General features: G+C 32.8%; 1 protein-coding gene across 5 annotated transcripts in view; it reads right to left on the reverse strand.

Moving 5' to 3' along the window:
• IFT74 (intraflagellar transport 74) overlaps positions 1-20,097 on the reverse strand; it is a 66,886-nt gene that overhangs the window by 17,974 nt on the left and 28,815 nt on the right. For all 5 annotated transcript variants that reach the window (XM_031449591.2, XM_031449588.2, XM_031449589.2 and 2 more), the window contains 5 exons: positions 18,258-18,396; positions 16,804-16,866; positions 13,231-13,374; positions 11,867-11,907; positions 9,544-9,623 (listed from right to left, as the gene is read on the reverse strand). In XM_031449591.2, the coding sequence (XP_031305451.1) occupies positions 9,544-9,623; positions 11,867-11,907; positions 13,231-13,374; positions 16,804-16,866; positions 18,258-18,396 (467 nt within the window). The remainder of the gene's footprint in view (positions 1-9,543; positions 9,624-11,866; positions 11,908-13,230; positions 13,375-16,803; positions 16,867-18,257; positions 18,397-20,097) is intronic.

Below are 20,097 nucleotides of genomic sequence, written 5' to 3' on the forward strand. Positions count from 1 at the left end.
GCTTCTTCATGGCTTTCTTGGCTTTCTCTTGCTTCATTTAAATTCTGGATTCTGTTTACTTGACTTCTAATGCTACATTACATTCAAGGTAACCCCACTCATTCTTTAAGAACTCTCAAATTTGATCTTTTTCCTAATTTTCAGATTGTTTAATGCAATTGCTTACTAGATATATTCATGTGGATATGTTTCAGGACATCCTAATATGCAGTATATCCATAATTAAACTCTTCTCCCTCAAAGTCTGCACCCCTCTGTATTCCCTCTTATGTTTGAAAGCACTTCACCATACACTTATCCAAGTCAGAAACCTGGGAGATTCATCCCTCCTGCTCCCCTCAAATTCATGTTCTCAGTTGCCATTAGATTGAGCTGGAAGATGTGTCTGGTCAATGTCTCCAGCTACACAGCTGGTCAGCTGGATTAGATAGGACAGAGCTCCTATATATCTTGGCAGATTCTCAAGCTTTACAAAACCTCCTCCCATACCACTGTTCTTAAAAAGAAAAGAGATCAGGGCCCTAGTGAACTCCTCTATATTGTGATTTCTCAGTTGGTGGATTCATATCTGAGCCTCCCATGAGACGCAATGCACAGATGTGGGCAGTCCTAAAGTAGGGTAAAATATAGGGCTTGTTACCAATTCTATCCTTAGATTTACTATCATAGGAGAGCACAAGATCATAGATGGGAGAAGCTAATCAGCTATCACACTGAAGGTGCAAAGCAGGCCAGCAAAAGGGCCTAATGTAGAAAAATTAAAAATGAGGAGACCAAAAGAAAGGGGAAAGGACACACTTGTCAAATAAGTGTAACTTTAGAGCTATCCTCAAGCTCTGAGTGTCTGATATGATCATAGTTCTACATAACTTATTTCTTCCAAATTTACTGATGACTATATGCCGGATACTATAATAGGTGCTAGGGATATCAAAATAAACAAGGCAGTTACCACTATATCCCAGAAGGGCTTCTAGTCTATTAGGTGCACAAAAGCAAAAGTTACAATGCAACATAAGTACTGAAACTGAGTTATATATAAAGTACTATGGTAACTAGATGGGTGAAGAGTTCAGGATGTTTTTACATAGAAGGTATCATATCAGCAAGGCACTTTAATAGGTAATGTAGAAATTCTAGAGATAAATAAGGTATTTTTCTTCAAGAAACTTATACTCTAATAAGACAAGTATCCCAACTTTTCCACTATAAATTTAGGCCTTTTTTCCCCTCACAGGGAGGAAAGAAGAAATGAGTATGGATTGTTGTTACAAAAGATTTGGGATAGTATAGAAAGGACACCATTGCTTTTTGATATTCTCTGCTATAGCCAGCCAGTGAAGTAAGGGAGATACGCTCTTTTTGCAGCACTAAAGGGCTGAGCACCACCACAATCACCTTTGTCCTCACTGTCAATAAGGTCATCTGACTCTTCTGCCTCTCTATCATAAAATGTTCTCTTGAATCAGGGCTTACAGACCAATCGCGATTTTTCTACTCTGAGAAGCAGTTCTGAACCCTGGAGAAGATCTGATCACCATTTTTCAGAAAGGCAACTATCCCAATCTTCTCTCCTGATCAGTATACAAGGTATGTGCTAGTGACTCTCCTGGCCTCAAGGCTCCCAATTCAGCAGGCCTACTGACTTTAGAGGTGAAAGGGCAGCAGAAAGCAAATCAAATTAGAGAGGTGGAACAAGAATAAACCTTGAAGGACTTGCGCACATCCAGATTCTTTCTTTTCTAGCACTTGGGGTCCTTCTGAGTCAAGCTCAATCTCCTGGTTCCTTCAAGTGTTCCTTCTGTGGCATGGTTTCAGTCTCTTTACCATTCTGTTCATTTCACTCTCATTGAGTTCCAGTTTTTCTTTATTCCTTTTAAAGTATGATGCCAAGAAACTTAGGATTCCAAGCAGACTATCACTTCCCATAGTCTCTATATTCATGTTTTGGTAATGCAGTCTAGGATTCCAGCTGTTGTGATTTTATCACATGAATTCACACTGAGCTGCTATCCAAACCTCCTATAACATTTTCACATATTTTAGTAACCTATGGCACTTTCTCCTCCCCGACTCCTACTTCAATTTTAATTAGTTTCAAACTCCTATTAAAGTCCATCCTCTTACACTCAGTCTCTCTCTCACCTACATTTTGCATATCACTATAGCAGTAAGTAAAAAACTAGTACATCAAATAGTATTAAACTGGTATGTTAAAATGAATATGTGTAACTTTAATGTTTTAAACTAACTTTTAGCTTCAAGCTTCATCCAATTTATTGAACATACATTCTCTACAAAATGTTTTAAATTTTGGCAGGAAAATTTCTTTACAGTTATTCAAACAAGTTCTGATAATTCTAAGTCTACATACTAGAGGCATTTAAAATGTACAATAAAAATTCTCTAAATATGTAAAAGTTAAAATATTGCTTAAAGCCTCACCGTTTCTAAAGAAAAGAAAAAGAACTATGAAGAAGTTTGTTTCAACAGAGTTATAATCAACAAAATCAGATGGTATAAGGAGTAATCTTTGGCATGTATTAAACACAATGTAAGTTCTTAATTATTTCCTAAAGCAGTAGTTATCAAACTTTAGCATGCATCAGAATCATCAGGAGAGTATGTCAAAACACAAATTGCTAAGACCTGTTCCCAAGGTTTTATGTTCAATAGGTCTAGGGTAGAGTCCAAGAAGTTTTATTTCTAACAAGTTTCAGATGGTTTTGATGCACCCGGTCTGAAGATAATACCACCATCCTAGTGAAATATATAAAAAATAGTTTAACCAATCTCCAAATTAAACAATAAACGGTGATTCATTTTTCTCCATAAAATATATATTCAGAAAGTACAGAATAGCAACATATACATGCCATTTGAAATCTCAGATACCAAAAGATAAACCACTATGAAACTGACTACATTATCATGTACATCCTAGGGAAAATACTGATGAGGAAGTACTTTCAAATGTTTTAGGAAAATCTCCATGAAACTTATTCAAATTTCAGTTTATAAATTAATATCATTAGTAACAGCCAACAACTAACATCTACATGCAGTTTTTATTTATTTGTTTGTTTGTTTATTTATTTATTTATATTTATTTAGGAGGGGAGGTAATTAGGCTTACTAATTAATTAATTTATTTAATGGAGGTACTTGGGATGGAACCCAAGACCTTGTGCATGCTAAGCACACGCACTACTACTGAGCTGTACCCTCCCCTCCTTATGTGCAATTTTTAAATAGCATGCTACTCTGAGTCACACACACACACACGCTCCATTCATCTAATCCTCACAGCAACCCTAAGAGGAAGATAGGTACTGTTATTATCTCCCCTTTAAAGATGAGGAAAGTAAGCTACAGAAAGATGAAGAAGCATGTCTAAGGTTAGCCAGTAGAATAGCACAGGCCAGATCTGAATCCTGGCATTTGGGTTGCAGAACCTGTGCTCTAAAACAAAACTATTCTGTCTTTATAAATTCTATTTAACCTGTCATAAAGAATAAAAGCTTCTAACTCAGGCCTTGAAACTCTGAGTAGGAAGAAGTATCCTACAGAGAAACCAAAGTGTTATATTTTATGTTTTTACTATTCTTGAAAGCAGCATATAAATTAAGGAGTAAATTGCAATGAATTCATTCAATTTAAGACAGTAACCCAATGATCCTGTAGCATTTTGCATATACCTCAATTATGATATATAGTTATGACATTGTAGCTGTTATTTCAATGTCTGTAATACATTCTATTAATAATTACATGACAGTTGGTTTTATATTCTAATCAATCTTTAGGAAGATGCCATACTCTAAAATTGAAGGATAATTTGTAGTGAGTAATAATGCCCCAAAATATTTTCTGGGGAGATACGTGACTGTACTTTGTTAACTGCGTTACTCAAGCCCAGTTTGAGTATGCAGATGTCTAGAAAATTAGCCCCATCTTGTGGATCATGGTAGTATGACAAATTCAGGCCTTTGAGAATAGTGACATGTCAGAGAAGTGTATTATCTTGACTGACAAAAACTAAGAAATTTTTGGTAACTAGCACTGGTGAGAAAGCACTTTCACATACTGCTGCTGGTTGTATAAAATGGTACAACGTTTTCTGGAAATAAATTTTCAAAAATAATCAGAATTGTATATATAAGAACACTCTATTAAAAATTTCACTTCTAGAAATTTAGCCTATAGAAATATACAATTAACACACATGTATTTATCAAGGTTATTTACTGCAGCATTGTTCTTGATAATGAAAAATTAGAAACAATCTACTGTCAATATGGATATAGCTAATACTATTTAACAACAATATCAACATGACTATAGTTAAAGTGTTGTAAGTACTTAAATACGTGCCAGGCACCATTCTTAGTGTGGCTTTAGAGCCCTGACATTGATCACTATGCTATACTTCTTAGAATGAAGTATAGATCCTCATATGGAAGAATGTTTATTATATATAGTTAAACGAAAAGACTCAAGCTCAGAAGAACTATATAGTATCAATCAATTAATAAGTATATATAAGCTATTATAGAAAAAAGTCTAAAAGGTTATAAATACCAAACTGTAAACAATGATAACCTCTGAAGAATGGGATAAGTATGAGGAGAAAGGAGATGAGTTTTTACTCCATACATTTTTGTATCGCTTGAATTTTTCACATTAAGTACATACCGGATTTATCTACAAAAAGTACACAACTTTTAACAATAAATTAATTGGAGTCTTCAAAATAACTTTAACTAGTGTAAGGAAAATTTTTAAAAAGCAAAAAGGTATAACGTCCTAGATGCTGAGGCTAATTGCACAGTTAATGAAAACATACGAGAATGGTCATTTGAGGCAACACGTGTGCACGCATGCACACACACACACACATACACACAGACATACCCCCAACAAACCCATAAAATAAAGTATATTCAAGGTGATTAGAACTCTTTAGAAATTCTGGGTAGGTAAGTCTATACCTGGTAATTTTTTGATAAAGATGGCAGGTTAAACATGCATATCTAATTCGAACTGCCCCCAACCTGAAACTCCACTAAAATTATAGTAAAAAGAATTTTTAAAGGTCAAACTCCCAGAAATGAGGAAAATAGGAGAGAAAACAATAGCAATAAAGTTTTGGAAGCTGGAAGCAGACGGACAAGTGATAACTAATTTAGCAGACTTCAGAAAGCCTAAACCTAAGCCATGATCGGTAAAGTAAGAGTTAACCCAATTTCAAAAACCTCAGGAATTCTGCATAGATTACTAATTTTGTGTTCCTACACCATGAAAGGTTTTGTCATGTCTTAAAATAGTAACACTGTCTTTTCAGAATTTCATGTAAGACAGTGAAGAGTAACGTAGGAGCCTGTTTTGACTTAAGTGAACCAAGAAACACTATTTTGAGGGAACTTCAATGTGAAACATACAAATCCTCAAGTATTAATTTGTGGTTAGAATAAATATTTTCTTAGTCAACAATTGTTTTTTCAAAAACCAATTACTCAGCTATACGTTAGAGGTAAATCTTGAAGTAAAAGGATCTTCATTAAAAATGATATCCTATATTGAATGAGAATATAGGCTACTATTATCTATTTTTTGTTGCCTTCTTTACCCAGAGCAACAACGCTTTTTCCATGACTTTCTCTTTCTCATTCCGAAGGAGCATCTTAAAAAGGAACAATTAAGTAGATATTTAATGGTTGGCACTTCAGCTAAGAAAGGAGAAATAAGGATGAATTTCAGGAGAAATAAGGCTTTTCTGAAAAGTAGCACAGCATTTGCCAACGACGCTCTGCTTTAATAATGATAGAGTTTGTAGCCAAATTCTAACCATACATCAACTTTCAATAGGAATATTTCTCATTGCTTCTAGTTAGTAAAAATAATAACAATTCCTTCTCTGCTAATATATAGGACAGTACACTTACTTAAACCTAAATATTTTTAGAACCCATATAACAAAATTATCTGATCCATCAATAAAGCAAAAACACCGTATGGGTGAAATTTAGCAAATATTTAACATAACAAAATTAATTCCCCCAGCAGTTTAAAAAAAGTAGTATCTTATTAGAATGAAAATTTTCTTTTATGAGATTATTTTAAACAATTATTTACAAAGGCTAAATAAAGATTTGAGAGCAAAGCTGCCTATCTAGAATTGGTCAAAAGTCTAAGTGTATTATGAGGATTTTTTCTGCTTTACCCAGATTGGCAAAGAAACTGATAACTCAGCATCTGGGAATAATAAAGATTTTTGCAGAATAGTCAAATAATTGTTAGCTGATTTTATTTAGTTAACTTTGAGACAATGTAACCTTTAGCAAATTATAACTTTAAGGACTTAAAAAATGCATAAATATGATGCACTTGAGGAACTTGTTGGTTTACAGGGCCACCATTAATACCTAGCAGAAAACATAACTGTACCTAAACCATTATCTAAGGACATCTTTAAATTTAAAATGAACTGTGCAAATTTCTAAAAAGTTTATTTAAACTGCAAGGTTGGAACAAGTACTAACAAAGACAGACATGTACAAACATCATTTATGGTTTATATGCTGTCTTAACTAGAACCCCTACAAAGCAAAAGGTAGCCTAACTGGATTATACACAGGTGCCATAAATGGAAGAAATTAATAAAATAGGCCAGAGGGAATAAAGCTGAGGGCAGAGTATGGACCAGAAAGTCAAAGTAACTTGATTATCCTCCACATCTTAAGGAGCAGATTATCCACAATCTTGAGTCAAGGGATAGCTGAGAATGCAGATACAGACAAGAATCTACCTCTTTATTGAAAATCATAAATCTAAGGTAGGAATCCCCAAGAAAGTAATAAAACTGTTGCTAACCAATTAAGCTCTCTCTGGATAGGAGTGCATTTGTATAACCTAAGAACTAGAGGGCCCAAAGAAGTGACTAGAGTTTAACTCCCACTTTTAGTTCATTCTACAAATCTGACTATTTAGTTCATTTCTCAAACATTTGTTGAATGTTTATTTTCCCAGGAACCCATGTTGATGAAAGAGGTTACCAAAGTGAGTAAGACACAGTCCTAGTCCTTGAGGATGTTATACTCTAAGGGAAAGACAAATATCTAAGTAGACAGTGGTAGCGTAATGTGGCCAATGCAGTGATACAGTTATGCAGTGTGTTCTGATAACAGATGGGATCACTCACTTAGCCCAGCCCATAAATAGGTCAGGGAGGGAAGTCAGGGTTATTATGTTGGATATGAAAGGACACCTGAGCTAGATCTTAGAAGATGAGAAGTTAGTAAGGTAAATAACAGGGAAAAGAACATTCAATATAAGGGAACAACTAACAGGAGCGAAGAACTGTGCATGAAACAGATTGATGTAAGGGGTGAGGAGTGAGGTATCACAAGTATTAATGTAAGAATAGAGATGATGAGGGGAGCAGAGGAGGCTTATGAAACACAGATTATGGAGGGACTATAATGCCATACAAAGATTCTTGAACTTTATTTGGCAGGTCATGGGAAAGCACTATTAAGTAGGAGAATGACACAAGGTCACATTCCATACAAGTTACTCTGGCAACACTGTGGTGGCTGAATCTGAGAGGGAGCAAGACTGGAGGTGAGGAGACCAGTTAGGAGGCTACTGCAATAGTTCAGGCAAGAAATAATGAGGTCCTGAACTAACAAGTAACCTTCTAACAAGTAACCTTTTAACAAACCCTCTATGCTGTTGAACCAATAATCCAGGATGATCACAGTGTAGCAGAAGAACAAAAAATTAACACAGTGATATATATATATATATGAACATATAAATACATAATATTCATATATCACATATATTTTATATGTACATATATAAACACTTTTGCTACTATTACAGTACTACATTACCAATTGTCTCTTTCTATATTAATCAAAATAGGACAAAGAATGTTAGAAAACAGGAAAATGGAAGCCACAATTCAAAGCATTCTATTTTCTTAAAATTAGTAATTAATAATAAAGTAAGAAACTGTTACCCCAAAATGAGTTATTTTACTGAAAAAATAAATATAATCTTGCTAGAAATTTAAGTTTAGAAAGAGATTATTTAGAATGTATCCATAAAGCATCTGAAATCAAGAATATTATCAGATGTATCAGAATAATTTATTAATAAAGAAAATCTATAATACAGATCTACATAAATTAAAATAAAAAAAATAATTTAATAAAGAAAATAACATGAACTTAGTCTTAGCAATTTATTGTGAATCTACCTTGCCATATATACCATTTAACATTCATAAATCTTAGTGAAGTAGAACCATTTTATTCATTTTGAAGATGAGAAAACAAAAGCCCAGATAATAACTGGGACTGAAAGTTTGTCTACCTTTAGATGTCTTATTTACATATAGCCACATGTAAATAAAACTGTAAGCATTTCACAAGAATATTTTTATTTCACAAATGTAGCATTTTCTATAAGAAAGCCAAGATTAGGCTTGTGCAATAGAACTAAGACTTTGGGGCCAAAGACAATTTGGTTTATAACTAGACTTTACCCCTTACTAGCTGTGGGAATTTGAGTAACTTCTCTGAGCTTCAACAAGTAAAAATGAGGTTACAGGCTTCAAAGGGTTCCTGCAAAGATCACAAAGTGCCCAGTCCAGATAAGTAATCAATTAATAGTAGCTAATGCTATTATTCAAAAATGAAGAAAAAGTACAAATAAAACTAATACACTGCATTAAAACTGAAGTAAAAGATTAGTTTAGGAAAAGAACACCCCTTTTCCCTGCTACGAATGTTTCTTTAGCCATAATAATTATATATTGACAATATCATACTTAACTCAACTCTTGATAATCCAGGAGCATATTAACTGGTCTGCAGTTAATATGTGATTAAAGTACCATAGGAACCTACCTTTCTCTCCCCTATTAGAGAGAAAACAGTTAGGAAACTGTAATGCCCAAACTCTTCCCCCAACCACACACACACTATAGCTCCCAAATCCCCACCACAGCATTTCCACTCGTTTGTACCCCAGGCTTCCCCAAATGCTCTGATCCCCGCCTGGGCTCTTCAAATCCCACTGCTAGGGAAAGCTGAGAGAGAATCAGAACAATCAGTATTTGCCACTTCATCACTGGACTCTCTAGGAATAAATTCTTTCTGCATTGTTTGTGATATTTGTGACTTGCTCCTCACTCCCCTGCAACTCTATCAGTTACTCCAGTTCATAGTTGACCATTTTGAAGCATAATTTAGAAATATGTGAGCAACTTTAAAATATTTTACTTCATTAAAAAAAGTTTTCTTTGTAAAATGAAATAAATTCATCATATATCCATTTTAAGTTATATCAAGTTTCTAGTTGGCTTAAATAACTCAATATTAATTCTCATGTTTAGTATTATAGCAGTTTAGTATTTTAGTAGTTAAACCTAGTGATATCACAAAGACTTAGTGATATCACAAAGAGGTAAACAGCCCCTGAGGTATACCAAATAAATGCTACTATACATTATAAAAATATCAAAATAATTACCTTGGTGTTCTTCTAAATCCATGTCAAGTTGTCTAATTTCTTCATTAAATTGATTTATTTTTTCTTTTATATCTGTTAACCTGTTGAAATATTATTAAATTAATTTATGACAGATAATTTAGATGTTCAGTAAAAACATTTAATGATGATGTGAGGAAATCTTAAATCTTTTCTAATCTGCATAAACAATATCAAGAAACGATATATCTTATTCTGGGAACAATAGTATAAACTTGAGAGAAAAATCTCTTCTAAATTTTTCTCATGATTCATATTTTGAGTATAAGTATATTTTGAGAATATTAGGTTTCCTGATTTCAAAAGTAGACCCTTCCCCAGCCTTATTTTGAGCTTGGCTTGTGATATTAAGAAAGTAAAAAATCTTTAGCAATCTTATTTTTGTAGGTTTATACAAATTGAACTAAGTTGGTAAATTAGTCTTAGAAAATAAGAGTAAAATTTACCATTAACAGAAGATTATGTGGGTTAAAAATTTAACAAAAGCAGTTGTACTTATTATAAAGCCATAGTAATCAGTATGGTGCTGGAATATATATATAGTAATGGAATAGAACTGTGAGTCTAGAAATAAGACCCTGTATTTATATACAATTGATTTTTGACAAAGGTATCAAAACAATTAAACAGAGAAAGAATATTAAAAATATTTGTTGAAAGAGTATTTGTTGAAAGAATATTTCAGCAAATGGTGCTGAGACAACTGGACATGCACAAGCAAAAGAATAAAACTGGACTCCTACCTCATACCACATACAAAAGTTAAAAAAATGGATCATAGCTCTAAGCATAAGAATTAAACTATAAAACACTTAAATAACAAAAAGTAAGCATAAATCTTCATGACCTTGAATTAGTCATTAGTTTCTTAGATATGACATCAAAAGTACAAGCAACAAAAGAAAAAAATAAACTAGACATCATCAAAATTTAAAACTTTTGTGCTTCAAAGAACATCAAAAAGAAAGTGAAAAGACAATCCACAGAATGGAAGAAAAATTTTACAAATCATTTATCTGAGAAGAGACTTGTATTCTGAATATACATAGAACCCTTATAATTCAGTAATAAAACAATAAATAATCCAATTTAAAAATGGGCAAAGAATGTAACCAGACATTTTCCCAAAGAATGTATACATATAATCAATAAGTACAGGAAAAGAGGTTCAACATCATTCATTAGTCATCAGGGAGATGCAAATCAAGACAATAATGAGATACCACTTCACACCCACTATGATGGTTTAATCAGAAACAACAGGTAATAAATATTGATGAGGACATGGAGAAACTGGAAGACTTATACACTGCTGGTGAAAATGTAAAATGGTGCAGCTGCTTTGGAAAATACTCTGGCATTTCCTCAAACAGTTAAATGTAGGGTTACTATAGAAACCAGCAATTCCACTTGTAGATAAATACCTAAGTGAAAATATATGCCCACACAAAAATCTGTACACAAATGTTCATACCAGCATGATCCATCACAACCATAATGAAAACAATCCAAATGTCCATCAATTAATGAATGGATAATATGGTATATCTACATGATGGGATATTAATTGGCAATAAAAAGAAATGAACTACTGATAAATGCTACAAATATATGAATCTTGAAAACATTATGCTAAGTGAAAGAATCCAGCCTCATAGGACCACATATTGTATGCTTTCACTTATATGAAATATCCACGAAAGAAAAAAAATTTACACAACATTGTCGACTGACTATACTTCAATAAAAAATATATATACTAAAAAAAAGAAAGAAAGAAAGAAAGAAAGAAAGAAAGAAAGAAAGAAAGAAAGAAAGAAAGAAAGAAAGAAAGAAAGAAAGAAAGAAAGAAAGAAATGTCCAGAATAGGCCAATCTATAGAGACATAAAATACATAAAGTAGAGTGGTTACCACCACCTTGGGCTGGGAATGAGAGATGAGAGGGGTGACGGTTAAGAGATATGGGTTCTTATTGGAGTGACTGAACTGTTCTAAAATTGATTGAGGTGGTGGTTGCACAACTCTGTGTATATATTAAAAACCTCTGAATTGAAACCTTTAAATATATGAATTGTATGTTATGTATTGTAATAAAGCTGTTTTTAAAAAGCAATGATACTATATAATGGCTCTTAACATTCAAAGAACTAGTTAAAGCTGTAAATAAAACTGAAAGCTGCATCAATACTGCCAATGTGAACCATAGGAAAAAAAGGCTGTAACAATAAGCATTTCTTATATATTTTCAATGTAATTTAAAAGATGGGAAATGAATGTAAAATGTCCTAGTGTAAATATACTTACTGTCGCTCCATGCTGGCTATTTCCTGATTATCTTCTTTAACCTATAAAGGCATAAAGAGAAAATAGTATTTAAAGAATCACTCATTGGTAAGCTATCTTCCTCTAAGGTATGTTGTACTAAAATGTCAAAACTATTTTCTTTCTTTACACTTATTTCTTAAAATTCAAACTTTGAAGTTAAAAGAAACATCATGAGGGAACTAGTCACAGATTTTTCTTTCTTCTTCAAAGGAAGAGTATTGAATGATATATCCATACCTGTCTACATGGCACCATGAGGATAACACATCTTTAGGCCTAGATCAGTATATCTAGGATTTCTGAGCCTGTCTCCCCACCCCTGCTACCCACCACCAACCCACACACAAAGTAGGGTTGCCAGATTTAGCAATCCCTGTTACATTTGATTTTCAGAAAAATAATGAATTACTTTTGGGGTAGGTATATACCATGCAACATTTGGAATATACTTATTATCATCCTTACATACATATTTATTCTAAAAGGTTATTCACTGCTTATCTGAAATTAATCAGTAATGTAATCAGTCATTCTGTATTTTATCTGTCAATACTATCCCAGGATTGCTGTCTCTTCCCCTGCCTTCAATATCTCTTTCCAAGGAACTTCAGAGATTCCAGATTTTAATACCTTTCTAGAACGATTCTAATACTTAAATAGCTCCTGGGTTGATCTCTTATGTTCTTGTATGCCCATGATTAAATCTAATACCACAAAGGAATTCTATTTGTAGGTTCCTGACTGAAACTGTTCCCAAATATGTAGGCTTCTAAGAATCCTACATTTAGGGTGTCTCAGGATAAACAATAGGCTAAGTTAAAGCCAGCCTTGGGGTAGTAGGAAAGTTACTAAATACATGTGACACAACTTGGTGACATATTGTGACTTCACAGGACATTTTAATTCCATTCACTTTATGGAAGCACTGACAGAAATAGCCACACAAAGTCATCAGCCTTAGGGCACTTCATTTTCTAAACACAAGGCTCAAAACAAATAATGGAATGAACAGATCTTCAATAAGATTACATAATTATTTACTGACCAATAAGAAGAGTTTCAAGTTTTCCCTATAAGGATCCAAAACATGAAAAAATGGCCAAAATATGTATGAAGACCATATAAATTTAGGATTTAAGTCTAAAAACAGTTTATGTAAGAAATGATTTTTACTTAGATTTTCCTGGTCGAGCAGTTCATACTAATTTAGGTGGAGCTCATTTTTCATTATTTTTTAAGACAATAGCTTACTGGCTTTCTGTTTGATTCATATACCTTAAATAAAACAAACTGATACATTTACCAAATCCTGACATTAAAATACCTTCGTCTATTTTTCCTACCTGCTTAAGTAATCTCTCTCTCTCTTCCATTGGAGATCCCATGCTTTTGTCTTCTGCAATCAGTTGATCTCTATGGGACTCCAACTCATAAAGTTTTTCATGAAGCAATACAGCCTCCTGTTTTACCTGAGAGTGTGCTATTTCCTGAAGAGAATAAAACATTAATTTTAGTATTTTATCAAAAATTATTCAAATAGATTTCAGTTTATAAGACTAAGGAAAAATTTAAACTATCAGCATCTTTAAATAGAGTTATCAAGTATCTATAGTACTCAATAATGCTAGAAAGCACTTCTTTAAACTGGAAGAATAAAAATAAATCCCTATATACTTTCATAAGCTATTTTCAGTCTAAGATTCACAAGAAGACGGTAGCTTTAGTTTATTTTATTTTCTAAATACAAGACCTGAACAAAGATAATGACAGCTCTACTGATGGGAAGATAATAAGGAAAATGTCACAATGGATGTACAACTTTAACCACAAAATCCGATTAAAAGCTGAAAGAACTAATCTCTAAAGGCAAGATATTTTCTCCTAAACAGATCATATATATGCTTTCCTACAGTGTTATGGGTTGAACTATATCCCCTCAAAAAACATATATTGAAGTCCTAATCTCTAGTACCTGTGAATGTGACCTAATGCGGAAATGGGGTCTGTGCAGATTTAATCAAATTAAGATGAGGTCATTAAGGTGCACCTTAATCCAGTTTAACTGCTGTCTTTATAAGAAGAGAAGAGATAAAACCAAGACACACAGAGAAGGCCATTTGATGACATATACAGAGAATAGAGTGATGCAGCTACAAGTCAAGGAATGAATGCCAAGGATTGACAGTCACCACCAGAAGTTAGAAGAGATTCTACCTAGTGTCTCAGAGGGAGCAAGTCTCTGCTGACATCTTGATTTTAGACTTTTAGTTCCCAGAACTATAAGAAAATTTCTGTGGCTTTATAACACCCAGTTTGTGATACTTTATTACAGCAGCACTAGAAAACTAACAGACATGAGAAGTATAGTTAACACATATTCACTACTGTTCGACTGTTCACAAAGAGAAAATAAGGGATGCGATAATTTTAAAAGATAACCTTTTAAAAGAGCTATGGATTTTGGTGGTGGTGGTGGTAATGATGATGACAATGACGATGGAAATGACATTTGAGGCTGTTAATTTATTGAGCACCTGTTCTATGCCAGGCACTGTATTCCATATTCTTAATACACTATCTCAATCACTCAAACCAACTCTACAAGATAGTACTATCGTCTCTGTTTTACAGATGAGAAAACTGAAGATCTAAGATCTAAACAATTTTTCTAAGTTAACAAAAATGAAAGTTAATGATGATATCTGAAACCAGGCCCACAGCATAAACAAGATTTTTAAGAGGGAAGACCTCTTTGTTTCAAGCAAAAGAGAAGGAGAAAGTAAACAAAGAGGAAATGTTTGAAAGTCCATAGGCAAAGGGTCTCATACACAGCTAATGTAATGGATTACCATCAGGTGAAAAACCATGATAATAAAATACTGATAGAAAAAAACGCAGCTATTTTGAGGCATTCCTTTTCATAGTACCTTCACCTTCCCCTTTGCTTAACCACCTACAGACATATTCAAATTGCATCTTGATAACAACAGTTCCTGAAGACTCAAGCTCATGTGGATCCTTCACCTGATTTTTTTCACATCCTTGTGAACTAAATAAGCAATATTCAGCAAAGTAGTAAGCATAAAGCAGATATTCAATAAATATTGTTTGATATTTGACATGTTTTCTTTAAGAGCAAGTGCTTCCTCCAACCAAAAAAGAAAAAACAAACCCACAAAGGAATCTAGCTAAAGTTAAACAGAATTTACAGTTTCTTAATTTGAGAATACTGTATTGTTTTTTAAGTTCATCTAATTTTAGGCATATATATACTGATGCCAAAGAAGAGTGACATTGATACAAACACTAAATCCAAGGTTATGTCTTACACCTCTTTCCGTGGAAACTAAATCTGCCAAAGAAATAAGAGCTGACACTCACCTATACACCCCCCAAAAAGATAGTAAGGAATTCTGAAAGTTGGTTGTATTAATACTGAATGTAGTCTTTATTCCTTGAATCATATTTTTATTACCAGAGATCAAAGAAAATAAAAATTATGTGTATACACATGTAGACAATTGGATATAGAAAATCACCTTAATATTTTTAAGTAAACTATTTTTTCAACAGCATTTCCAAAAGAATGATTACAAAATACTTATGTTTATTTCTTCTGCAAGCTAGATGACAGCAATCTTGTCATTTTACAATTGTTACTAATTCTATCATCATGATATCTACCTGAATACATAGGAGATCAAGAAAGGAAGGTAAGATCTGATGTACAGACAGTATCTGAGTTGCTACATAACATAAGCATAAACTACATAAGAAGATAGTTTGCAGGAAAAGAAATACACTGACCAACAAATACGTAGAGAGGTACTCAACTTCTTGCATAAAAAAAAAAAAGAAAATTGAAACAAGATAGCATTTTTTTTAACTGTTGAACTAGCAAAAATGGAAAAGGTGTATAATGCATGCTGTTAATGAGTACAGGGGGAAATAGGCACTCTCATACATTGAGTTTAGGAGTACAAAATAGAACAATTTTTTTTGGAAGACAATTTCGCAATGTCACAATGTTTTAGAAGTATGTACCTTTTGACCCAATGCAAGAAATTTATCTTAAGATATACTCATAATAACTTCATAAAATGTATGTTTTTCACTAGAGCACTGTTTTGTAATCCCAAAAAACTATAAACAACCTAGTCATCTACAAGGCTGTACTTTATACAGTTATACAATATAATACAATGCAGTAATTTCAAATAATGAGGGAGATATTTTAAGAGGTGATGTGAAATAGACATTCAAGAGAGAATGTTAGGTTAAAACAAAACAAAACAAAAAAAAGCTGCAGACAGTATATCAAGTGTAAATCCCATTTTAGGTTTACCACAACAAGTAAAACCAAGAAAGTATTACAAGATTGTTGTGAAGACAAAATGACAACGCTAGTGACATATGTAAAGAGCTCAAAAAAGCACACATAGTAAGCATTCAATAAATGTAAGAGTAGTTCGGTCTGGAAAGACAGAAAAGAGACATTCTTACTTTCATCTTACTCAATTTTTTTTATAACAAACATGTTTTATTTTGTGAATTAAAAACCCTTTAAGTAAATAAATATTAAAACAAATACAAGCTTTTACAGCTTTAAAGTAATGAACTGACTTCCCCCTCTTCATTTGTTTTTAGTCTCTTGTTCATATGCCTTTTAATTACCACTAGATTTTGTAAGCCTCTGTAGGGCAGATGATTCCTTTTGTACGGGGTTGGAAGTCAATAATTAAATCTACTTTCTTTCTAAACTAGGATATTTGTGGCCCTGAATGGGAAAAAAAATTATTACACTCTTGTTAGTAAATTGCTAAATACACATGTTACCTGAATGAGTTCTATTAATAAATTTAGCTGAATTATCTTTTGTAGCTGACTAATATGAGAACTTTTGATTTTATACTTACAGATTCCAAACTCTCTTTTTTCATATTCAATGAATCTAGTTGTTGTTGAAGTGTATCTAATTCCTAAGAAGGAAAAAAAGCAAATACATATGCAATTTACTTTAAGAATAATTTGTTTGTTTAACATTTCAAACATGGGTGTGACAAAATAAATTCTGTAGACATTTTCAACCCATACCTTATGATTTAACTAGAATTTATTAATTCATTATTTCTATTTTTGCCAATTTATTTAATTATTCCTAAAAACTCTGGCATGATCTACCGTGAAAAATACTTTGAGCTTGTCAAAGGGAGCCACACCTTTCCACAATAAAACATCACTGTGTTCTGAGAATACAAACTATCAAAAGACTTCAAATTAATGATGTCACTGTTTAGTTACAATTTTTATTTTTGATTTTTTAACCATTTTTTCATAACTTTTGCCTAATTTCTTTTAAGGCCAAGACCTATAGCAGTTTACATGCTTCACTCTTAGGGATAAACCCTTGAACTGTTTACAGTTGAGTTTGAACTGCCTGGGTCCACTGACATGAGGATTTTCTTCATGAAGTACGTACTATATACTACTAGATCTGTAGTTGGTTGAATCCACGAATGTGGAACCACCGATACTGTGGGCCAACTATAAACCATACAAAGACTATACAAGGGTAGGTATGCCTAACACATGAGGTGTTCAAGGGCCAACTGTACCCATTCAAAAACCCCGGTGCAATATTAGCTATATTTTGATAGTATTTTGGCCTTTCTATAATACTCTTTCTTCAATGTTTTATTATATCTTATAAATCCTGCTTAAAATAAAAAAGTTATATTAAATTGTCAATGAAGGATTATCTGAGAAGCTAGAACTACATTCATTATTGGCATTTATGGGGACTAATTCTCTGTTAACTGGTTAAGAGACATCTCAGCATGAAAGGGTACCACCTTGCAAAACTGAGTCACCACCATGACTGAATGTTGGGAGGATTCTCAGTAACCCCTCAGTGGGCACCCAAATTGCTAATTTAAACGCCATAATTAGGGAACAATGGGTGTTCAAACTAAGGACATAGCAAGTAAAAGACTTGCTGTTTATTAGGCAGGAAGAAAAGGAAAAAGTAAATATCAATATGGCTCTAATGTATAGGCCTTTTAATGTTTTCATTAAAAGTTCATTAAAAAAAAAGTTTCATGTATCTTTATCACCTGCAAAAATGAACGATGCATAGAAATGAATAGTATAGTAAAAGCTAGGTCATCACACAGCATAAGAAAATGAAGTTTTCTAGATCAGTGCTTCCCAAATTTAAATGTCCATATGAATCATCTGGGGACCTTGTTAAAATGAAGACTCTGATCAGTAGGTCTAGCCAAGTTCTCCCGAGATGCCAATGCTGCCTTCAGACCATATTTGTAGTAGTAAGACTGGTATATGTCTGGCCCAGAGTAGTAATGAGTGTTACCTGCAACAATTTCTCATTTGTGGTTTTCATTTCTATGTACTTGACTTGTTTTTCAGGAGACATATTTTTTATAATGCCCTCTGCTGCTTGTTTTTCCTGTTCAATTTCTTCTTCTACACTTCTAATTTGTTTTTCCTTCCTGAAATCAAAAGTATGCAAAATTCCTCTTACTATATTGAGGGGAAAAATCAATTAACTTTACTCAGTCTCAATTAAATGGGATAGTTAAAAGTTATTCAACCATAGTTCATGATCTGAAAGTCCTTATAGACGTACACAAAAATTCTACTTGCCCTGAACAAAATGTGGTCCCATCAACACAGACTTATTTTATATCTTTCTCTCCTCAATCCCCAAATCCTTCTATTTCCTTATTCTCTACTTTACTTTTTCATAAGAAAACACAAAGATTATCATGGAAAATCTTTAAAGCCTTATATATATGATGTATTCACACTATGTTATTAATACCCTCAAGACAAATAAGACAGTTAAATTTTGAAAGAGTGGTTTTCAAGCATCTTTTAGCTATAGAATTCTTTGACTAAATGAAATCTTGTACAGAAATTTACCACATAAATCATCTAGAGTAAGACAGCTCTGATTGAATTGGGGAATAGAGATCTATTCCTATGAATAAAAAAATTCATAGCTTTAGATTAATAATATGTTTTGCTTAAATTCCCTTTTATCTACTGCTTTAATTAAAACTGGTATTTCACAAATTATCAACAATACTTTAGCACTGCAAAATAGTAAGTTCATTTCATTAAAAATATAACAAACACTACAAGTACAATCACATAGGTAGTACTAGTAAAATTAGTGACAAACAATAACCATCTTCATCATATAATCACAAGAAATACCAGTGATGTGCCACTTATTACCTATGCAAGATCAATTATCAATAGGGTAAAAAAAAATTCTGAAAAAATTAGAGGTAAGATGGTAATTATCATGTAAATACTTCAAGACACATATAAAAAGCTTGCTTGAAGATAAATTTTCAGTCTCAATATCCTAAGTTTCTACTTAGAGTTTCAAAATGATTATTTTATTCAATCTCTTTCAAATATAGATATCAACTTTTAGTTTTCACAACCACTAGTTAAGCCTCATAGATCTACATATCCCCCACACTCTTTACACACTTGTACCCTACTACCAGAATAAAATCATCTAAACTCAGAAATTTTCCTACAGACAACATCTCATTATAACCAAATAAAAGATGAACATAATGAAATAGACAACCTGGAATTTCCATTTATTTTGTTTATTTTTGAACAGGAAGTGATGTCTTCACGTTGAACTTCAATTACTTATAGCATAAAAAATGTTTGCTGCTGTTACAATGTACATGGGTATATGGGCTCATAGAAATTTCAAGCAGAAAAAATGATCTATTTCCATCTCTTTGTTTCACAGATTAAGGATACTCAAACCCAGAGGAGTTAATCTTTTAGAACTAACTCATTCTGAACTCCATGATTATTTACCAACAATGAATCTTAAATCATGTTAGCCTGATATATCTACTATAGGTAGATGGGAACTAATGTTGTTAAGTATTCCATTTTACAGAGGGGAAGTTACAGTACAAGGAAAGTCACTGATTTTTTGAACGCTATATAATGGCTAAGGGTCGGGTCTTTTGATGCTTTAAACAGTCTGCTTCTGTTATAACTTGGCAATAAAACACCAATGGTGGTGTCATAAAAATGAGTAAACAAAAAGTTGAAACTCAGTGGGATACAAAACTTGGTGGTTATCTTTCCAACTTGGATGTTTCTAAATATACCTTTAGGACAAACATTTAAATCAGGTTAGCAATATA

Source organism: Camelus dromedarius, chromosome 10, assembly GCF_036321535.1.
Source record: "Camelus dromedarius isolate mCamDro1 chromosome 10, mCamDro1.pat, whole genome shotgun sequence".
NCBI lineage: Eukaryota > Metazoa > Chordata > Mammalia > Artiodactyla > Camelidae > Camelus > Camelus dromedarius.